This window comes from Sinocyclocheilus anshuiensis, unplaced genomic scaffold (assembly GCF_001515605.1).
Source record: "Sinocyclocheilus anshuiensis isolate Anshui unplaced genomic scaffold, SAMN03320099.WGS_v1.1 scaffold188, whole genome shotgun sequence".
Classification (NCBI taxonomy): domain Eukaryota; kingdom Metazoa; phylum Chordata; class Actinopteri; order Cypriniformes; family Cyprinidae; genus Sinocyclocheilus; species Sinocyclocheilus anshuiensis.
In genome coordinates, this window is record NW_015555768.1 from 594025 (window position 1) to 603225 (window position 9201).

General features: G+C 40.9%; 1 protein-coding gene across 3 annotated transcripts in view; it reads right to left on the bottom strand.

The window, feature by feature from the left end:
• The window catches only part of LOC107674315 (host cell factor 1-like), a 40878-nt gene that overhangs the window by 13980 nt on the left and 17697 nt on the right, over positions 1 to 9201 (bottom strand). For 2 of the 3 annotated variants that reach the window (XM_016468256.1, XM_016468257.1), the window contains 3 exons: positions 6915 to 8796; positions 2138 to 2280; positions 1568 to 1819 (listed from right to left, as the gene is read on the bottom strand). In XM_016468256.1, coding sequence (XP_016323742.1) covers positions 1568 to 1819; positions 2138 to 2280; positions 6915 to 8796 — 2277 coding nt within the window. The remainder of the gene's footprint in view (positions 1 to 1567; positions 1820 to 2137; positions 2281 to 6914; positions 8797 to 9201) is intronic. The other variant, XM_016468258.1, reaches the window with a different exon arrangement.

Consider the following 9201-nt stretch of genomic DNA (forward strand, 5'->3'; position numbering starts at 1 on the left):
TGTACTGTTTGAGTAAATTAATTACTCCGGGATATTGGTTTATTTCGAATCAGAGGGAGTGTCAGCCACGTTTAAAAAGTGAATAATTTAAGTAATTTGTGGATTAATGCTTACTGGAGACGCGAACCGTTTCAAATGATTCAGTCAGATTTGGTGAACTGTTTCAACCGGTTCACTAAGAAGAACCGGTTAAATTGAACGATTCGTTCGCGAACCGGACATCACTAATGAAGAGAGCGCGGAGCTCATTTGAGATCATTTTACTTTGTTGACTGTTTCCTATCCCATCACCGAGACCGCTGAACGCGCCTCTTTAAAAGGTTTCGTGGTGCTCGTTGTTGTATTTTAAAACACAATTGCAATGTTTTCAACTGACATTATGGCATTCAAAATAAAATGATCCCAAACGTAACTGTGGCGCGTGTGGCTGTGCTGCGCAGTCAGTGAACCGCTTCCATCGGCGCTGCTGCAGCAAAACACACTGTTACTAACATGAAACATTATCATGTGAGTATTATGACCAGTACTTAATTTGATCCTGCTGGATCCTGTTCCGGAAAATGTCAGATTTTACATTTTTTGCGTTCTGGTAGGCCTATTTGTTTTTTAAAATCCGGCATTTACAGTGCATTAGATCGTGACGGTGCATGCGTGCGTGCATACGTGACGGAGCGAGCGCGGGTTTGGCTAGATGTATTTGGAGAGTGTGATGATGCTGTAGCACACCCCAGACTCGACTTGAGTGGAAAATGAATCATCCGCGCTTGTGCGCGCACTTGTTTGCACATGAGCAAAGGAGTTTTTAGGAGTCTAACTTCCAAACTCCAGACCACTGATTCGTCAAACCTGCTTTATTCGTTACTGCAGGTCCGTGTTCTTCTGACTATTTTGTAGTAAGTAACAAATATGCTTCGGGGAAATGTATCGGAGTAAAAGTATACATTTTAATTAGGAAATGTAGTGGAGTAAAAGTAGTTGGCTGAAATATAAAAACTCAAGTAAAGTACAGATACTCCCAAAAAATACTTAAGTACTGTAACGAAGTATTATTACTTCGTTACATTACACCACTGCGTAAGATGACTGCAAACACAGCGGGGTTCAACAGAATCAAGAGAGCGTGAAACCAGACCAACGCTGCGGGGGGTGCCAGGAACAACCGCACTCGTGTTCGAACCACAGCAAACGAGCCCAGTGTGAAAGCCACCTAATATGCATTAACATTAATAATATAAAATGTTTCTTGAACAGCAAATCAGCATATTAAAATCAGCAAATCACCCTCCTGGTGGAATGACCTGCCCAACTCAATCCCAGCAGCTGGGGTGCTTAGCCATCTTCAAGAAACGGCTAAAACACATCTCTTCCATCTTCATTTGAGCCCCTAACTCTAGCCCTCTCTATTCTAATTCTAAGAAAAAAAGAAAAAAAAATGTGAACATCGCTGTTGTGGCGGCTGCTTGTCATACTCTGCGGTTGGCCCGTTTATTACTGTGAAGCAGCTTTGAAACCATCTGTACTTTACACTGCACTAAATAAAGTTGACTTCACAAAGTTTCTTCCTTACCTCAGCCTGATCCCCTTGACCTGGCTGTGCTTCCATGGCGACATGAACCTGTAGCATGGTGCCCTCCTCTCCCCCTGCACTTTCATCTATGGCAACGACCCTGACAGCTCCCTCTTCACCCAGCTCTCCCTGACACTCAGTCTGCATGGGCTCTTCTCCCACTGTTCCGGCCTCAGTGCTGGTCTGCTCCATGGCCTCAGCCTCTCCCGGGACCTCAGCCACTACCACAGATCCAGCCATGGACGAAATCTCCTACATTGTGGAGAAAACACAAACAGAACGTGAGGAGGATGACAAAACATCTTAATCTAGAGCATTTATTTGCATGTCTAAGAACAGAATTCAGGCATTTGTAAAAAATTTGCAAGACTAGAAGCAAAAAGTGGCTTGCACTACAGCTTCTTCTGGTTCAGATGTACCCAATTAGACAGGAAAGGACTGTGTATACATGTAAAACGACTTTACTAGTAACTTTGGGAGCAAAGTAGAATATGGTATTCCTGGTAACAGGTATGTTGTCCACAGGAAATTGCATAAATCCAGCCGATCAGTTTAGAGGTGTGTTTGTACCGGTACTGATGGTCCTGGAGTGGGCGTGGCCTGTGTTACTGTGGTGATGGCTCTGCTTTGTGTTGTGGGATTGGCTGGTTCTGTAGATGATGTGGGTTCTGAGCTGGTGCCACTGTCACTCTGCCCATCACCGGCCTGCTGGGCTAAAAGGACAAACACAGATGAGCTTAATTACTAGGGACGCACTGACAGAAAAATTACATTGGTAACTGACAGCCAATAATTATTGTTAAGCAGTTGACATGATGACCAACATTACAAATCTGTACAGTTTAGCACATTTTTTTTTTATAAAATGTTCATACTGGAGTGTCAATCTAAGTAAAATAGGCATCAAGACATTTTAATTTACAGTAGAAAAGATGGATAATCTATTTAGTTCTTCTGAGAGGGTGCAAAGAGGGGGAGTAATTTAGCCCTGGTATTAACAGCTTGAAATGTCTGGCTAATCAGATCAAACCTGTTAATTGAGTTGGGGAGGACAAACAAACAAAAATACATTTAAAAAAAAGAAATACACACAAAATAATACACCTTTGGTTACATATACTTTATACACAGATGAGTGACTTCATAGTATAAAACATTAACATTTTAAAGATAAAAAAAAATATGCCCATGGAGCTAAAAATAAGATGCCTTCCCTTTTAAAGGCAAATAAAAAGAAAATAATATATTTATTATTACTATCATCATTATTATTAATACAATAATAATTTCATATTTAATAATAATAAACACATAATAAAGCCTTTATAAAAAGCAAATAAAAAGGGGAAAAAAATACAATTATCACTATTATTTAATAATAAAAATACTATATATACAGAATATATAACAGATGAAGACATGAGTGGATTAAAAACCTTTGCTAATTGAAACAAAAATCTGGCACCAGATATCGATATTTTAATTATTACAATAAGGTGCTCTATACAGATTTCCCTGCTCCCAGCGTCTAAAAATGCGTGGAAATCGCGGTTGCGCCATTTCCACCTTCTTTCCAAACCGCTCTGAGCAACCATGAACCGCGTTCTCTATGAAGATGGGGAAGCACGAGGAACCGAAGGATAAACAGATTTCCAGCCACTGTATTAGCTCTACTGCGGAGCCCCTAAAGGGACATGATGGTGGAAAAAAATCAGATTGAGTGAAAAAATTTGGGGTGGGAGGAAAAAATATTTTTCAGATTTTTTGCATTCTCTCACAAAACTTTTGCATTCCCTCAAGAAACTTTGCGTTCCCTCGCAAAACTTTTTAGCTCTCTCACAAAAATATTTGCGTTCCCTCGCAAAACATTTGGGTTCTCGCAAAACTTTTGCGTTCTCTCGCAAAACCAGTTGAGTTCGGACAAACACTTCCTGTTTACTTTACAGATTGTAGTGGTTCATACAGCTCTATACGTTCACAATGGAGCGGTTCATAGAGTTTTGTTTTGAACTTGGACTAAATAGTCAGTGCATGCTTATCAAGGCACGGTTTTGGGACATTCTAAAATGCTTAATGTAAATCACTGGATGACTAAATTCAGTACATACCTTATTAATAAAGCATACAGACAAGCAGAATAGCCCAGAATATGAACGTAACCCGGTAAATTGAATTGCACTTTAAGACTATGTTATGCTCACATGTTCTGATAATAATAGCTTTCTAGGACTAAACATTATTTAGATAATTGGTATAAAAAAAAAAAGTTAAATATCTTAACCCTACTGTTAGACCTTCCTGAAAAACTAAAAATCTAATTATTTAATTCGAAGGCCTGTCATTATTTTTTATTTATGCTATCATTAATTTCTTTATTTGTTCTTATTTTATTACTGACTGCTTAGCCGAATTCGGTATACAGTTTATTAATAAATTATACATGAAAGTAGGTTAGCCCAGAAGAACAGAAGCATTTTCCTCCCATAAAGAATATGTGATAAAAAAAAAGTAATAAAAAAAAGACCAACTATGCTATAGAACTTATTAAAAATATATTCTGTGTACATGCAAGCAGATGAGCCCATATGAGCTGAATTGCATAAGCGTTTTCTTCCCCATAGAAAACCGTGCTTAACGTGGCTTAATATAAGAAGACAGTGATATAAAAAGCCCAAATTTTATATTTTATTAAAAATATACTACAGGCAATCAACGCAGTAATCCATTAAGCCAGTGGTTCTCAAATCTTTTACAATGGCGTACCCCTAGAGCATTTAGCCTAACATTCTTCTGAGTACCCCCACTTAGACCGCAGTTACACCTTTTCCATTAAGGGACAATATTTGCCCCCTTAAATTGATTTACATGTGCATTTTTACTGTTATAGAGGCAAAGTTGTTCTAGCCTTTTTAATTATGTCATGCTTTATGTCATATTCTTCACATTTCATTAAGTGTATTATTAATATAATAAATAAAGCAATAAATGATGGCAAAACGAAGTTATACTTGTAGATTCAAAACTAAAATCACCAGTAGGTGGCAGCAAGTCACTGTCTAATGAGCAAGGCGAAGCACTCATTCATTCAGTAACGAAACAAATGGTTGTAGTTATGAAAGGGTTATTAATCAGTTCCGATTATCAGTACTCTCCGAATCATTCAAAGCTGCAGATTCATTCACCAACGATTTCGTTGGAACTATTATTTCTTTGTAAAATATAACAAACAAGATTGACAATATTTTGTTTAAAATGTAGGCTACATTTAAAATGTAAAATGTACACTTAATATTGCCTTTTTTGTTGAACTGTTATATAAAATTTATGTCACATTTGCAGTCTTTTGGATATTCAGAGAAAATTGCATTCTCGTAGGTTTCAGAGTGAAATAAGAACCTAACAGTGCTCGCTTTATAAAATTTCTAATAATCTTTTATATGATTGAATCTTCAAACGAATAATCTTCAAACGAATTATGCCCTACAGTAAGTGACGGAGTATTTTATGTTTCAGCGATTTGATCGCGCTGGCGCCTCATGCGCACATATTCATTGCAAACGGCCTGTTCATTATTAAAATAAAACATAGAATTACCAATACAGATAAAATGTTACACAGTCAATTTAAATAATCTGTATTATAGTCTGTGGCCGTACAGCGTGAGCCCCGGTCCACTCAAGTGCGGCACATTTTTGTTCATTATGATTTTTTTTCCCTTCGATATTGGAACGTACAAAGCCCAGTTCATTTAATAAATAATGGTTAGGCTTCTAAATATATTGCGAATATGGAAACATTTGGATTTGTGCTGAATGAGAGCGGTACGTGAGCCCATACTTTCAGTTTCACTTTAAATTAGGGTTTGGCTTGTTTATAGCTATTCTGGGCTTGTCTGCTGTCCTGTGCATAATAGGCTATATTTTATTAATAAACTGTGTACCATATTTTGGTTTTAGCCCGTCTTCGTCCATTAGCCTCCCTTAAGCGTTTTCTATAGCCAAACGGGTTTAAATGGGGGAGAAACGTTGCATTTTGGCTATCTGCTTTACTGATAGTAATGCTATTAATAAGGTCATTAATATTACAATTGTTATTAGTATTAATAGTATTTATTAGGCCTAATAACTAATTGGGCCTCCAGTGTCACTGTTATAGTAGCCTAAGCCACATTAAGTGTTTTAGAATGTCCCAAAACCGTGCCTTAAACTATAAGCAAAGCTGACTGTATTTGAACTTGGGTCCAAGTTTAAAATAAAACTCTATGAACTGCTCCATTATTAACGTACGAGCTGTATGAACCACTAACTTACAAGCTGTAAAGTAAATGCTCACTTCTGTGAGATACTGTATGTTTATGGAAATGAGAACTAAAAAACTGCCACGGAACAGCTATCAGGGTGGACCATAGGCACCGATCACGTTACTGCAGAGCGCATAATCAGTCCATGAGTAGCCTAACCAATCCGCTCGGATCGCAGGTGGATTTCCCTCACTAACCTTAAGTGAGAGAGTGCCACCGGCGCGTCCAGTTTTACGTCAACAAAACTGGATGCTCTCCCTCTCTCTCAGATATTGCAAGTGCGCGTTATGCAGTGGGCACCGACTGGTAGAAAAATAAATCTGCATCTATGGCATGGACGACGAAACAAAACCTTGTCAGAGCCGTAATGCGGCGCAGGCAGAAGCATAAATCTGCACCTATGGCATGGGCGACGAAACAAAACCTCGTCAGTGCCGTAATGAGGCGCAGAAGTGTGCAGTGTGTGTGCTTGCCGCGCATATACATTTGAAATAACGAACCTGAGCGCGCAGAAGAGGCGATGTGAATGGCTATTTTTTCCCTGCATGTCATGTGTGTGGGGCTCCGATTTTATGATGAGAGGAAAGGTTGAGAAAACACTCCAGGTAAATTTTGAAATGTACCAGGTTTATATATATATATATATAGGCTATATATAAAATTGATAAGCAGTTAAATGTGTTGGTTTACACACAAAGAAAAGTGTAAGCTTTTAATAAGTCCAAGAATAAAATGATTAATTTACTTAGCATGTTAAATTAGATTTTCAGAACTTTTGTGCTGTTTTCTAACAGTTTGGACTTGTATAAAGAGAGAAAGCTTGCACGTAACCTTTTCACAGGCATTTTGTTTTCATAGACACAGATATCGTGATGTATCGTTATAGGATTGTCTAGCAATATATCGATTATCGCAGAATCGATGTATCATGATATCATCATATCGTGAACCATGTATCGTGATTCATATCGTATCGTGAGGTACCCTGCGATTCCCACCCCTAATATTTACACACAAATAATGTTCAGGTGTTGTAGAGATAAATACCTGTTCCTTCTCCAGTTTCTAAGCTGCTTGTAGCTGTGGTGGCTGTGTTGGTTGTGCCGGTCTCATGAGTTTCACAGGGCGGATTGGAACACACCCTCTGAACTGTGCCGTTCTGTCCAGCACCAATAGAAGACGAGGCCTGGGTCGGCGTGTTGGTGGTGCCGGTCTCATGAGTTTCACAGGGCGGACTGGAACATACCCTCTGAACTGTGCCATTCTGTCCAGCACCAATAGAAGACGAGGCCTGGGTCGGCGTGTTTGTGGTGCCTGTTTCATGAGTTTCACAGGGCGGATTGGAACACACCCTCTGAACTGTGCCGTTCTGTCCAGCACCAATAGAAGACGAGGCCTGGGTAGGCGTGTTGGTAGTGCCTGTTTCATGAGTTTCACAGGGCGGATTGGAACATACCCTCTGAACTGTGACATTCTGTCCAGCACCAATAGAAGACGAGGCCTGGGTCGGCGTGTTTGTGGTGCCTGTTTCATGAGTTTCACAGGGCGGATTGGAACACACCCTCTGAACCGTGCCGTTCTGTCCAGCACCAATAGAAGACGAGGCCTGGGTCGGCGTGTTTGTGGTGCCTGTTTCATGAGTTTCACAGGGCGGATTGGAACACACCCTCTGAACCGTGCCGTTCTGTCCAGCACCAATAGAAGACGAGGCCTGGGTCGGCGTGTTTGTGGTGCCTGTTTCATGAGTTTCACAGGGCGGATTGGAACACACCCTCTGAACCGTGCCGTTCTGTCCAGCACCAATAGAAGACGAGGCCTGGGTCGGCGTGTTTGTGGTGCCTGTTTCATGAGTTTCACAGGGCGGATTGGAACACACCCTCTGAACCGTGCCGTTCTGTCCAGCACCAATAGAAGACGAGGCCTGGGTAGGCGTGTTGGTAGTGCCCGTTTCATGAGTTTCAGAGGGCGGATTGGAACACACCCTCTGCACAATGTTGGTTTGCCCACTGTCCATACTGGAGCTTGACTGCGTAGCCGTATTGGTCGTGCCTGTCTCGTGTGTTTCACAGGGAGAATTTGAGCAGACCTGCTGGACGCCACTGGACACAGTTGAAGTGTTTGTGGTGCTCGTCTCGCTTGTTTCACTGAGAGGGCTGGAGCAAAGAGGCATCAGCGTAGAGGAGATGGCGGCTTGGCTTTTGTTGGAGCTCTGCACTGTTCCCGTAAGGTCGGAGCCCATGTTGGAGCGGGCAGTAGTGGAGGTGTTGGTGGTACCTGTGCGGAGATTCTTCGGCCGCATGGTGCCTGGTCCAGCACTGCTCTCTGAGACGGGTGTTGCTGGTTCTGAACCAGAAGCTGAAGATGTAGCTGCCGAAGATGTTGTCTTGCTGTTCACGGTTTCCATCTCTTTAGATCCCATGTTGCAGCTGGCAGTGGTGGCTGTGTTGGTGGTGCCCGTATCATGGGTCTCTGAGGGTGGGTTGGTGCAGACCTGCTGTGACCTGCCCATGTTCACAGAGGCGGTGGTTGCAGTGTTGGTGGTGCCCGTCACGTGCATCTCACAGGGAGGGTTGGAACAAATCTGTTTGGTGCCAATTTTGGCAGAAGCCGTTGTAGCCGTGTTGGTCGTTCCAGTCTCATGGGTCTCACAGGGAGGGTTGGAACAAATCTGTTCGGTGCCCATTTTGGCGGAAGCCGTTGTAGCCGTGTTGGTCGTTCCAGTCTCATGGGTCTCACATGGAGGGTTGGAACAGACCAGCGTCACGGTGGTAGCACCTTCGCCAGCACAGTCACCAGCATCAGCAGCAGTGGTGGAGGGCTGCTCTGAGGTGGGAGAGGCCATGATGGAGACAGGAAGATCCTGTGCAGGCTGAGCCTCAGCACCACTTGGAGTCGTGATCAGGGTTACTTGAGTAGGTTGGGCTGCCGACTAAGAGGGAAAAAAAACATTAGGAAGTTTTTTTAATTGTGCATACCGAAAGGAATGAATAAATAAATAATTGTAAATAATATAATGATTTATATGAAACAATATAAAAATATTATTACTTATGTTAATTTATACAAATTAAAAATATATACATAAACTATAAAATTAGATAATAAATTATAATTACTTCAGTAGATGTTAATTTTTTGATTAAATGTCTTTGAATGTTCATCATTACTGGATCAGAAATGCAGCTAAAAGTGACATTTAGTGAAATTCTATTACAATTTAATTAAAAATATTATTACAATTACTTAAAATTTAAAATATCCATTTTCTATTTGAATATATTTTAAAATGTAATTTATTCCTGTGATGCAAAGCTGAATTTTCAGCATCATTACT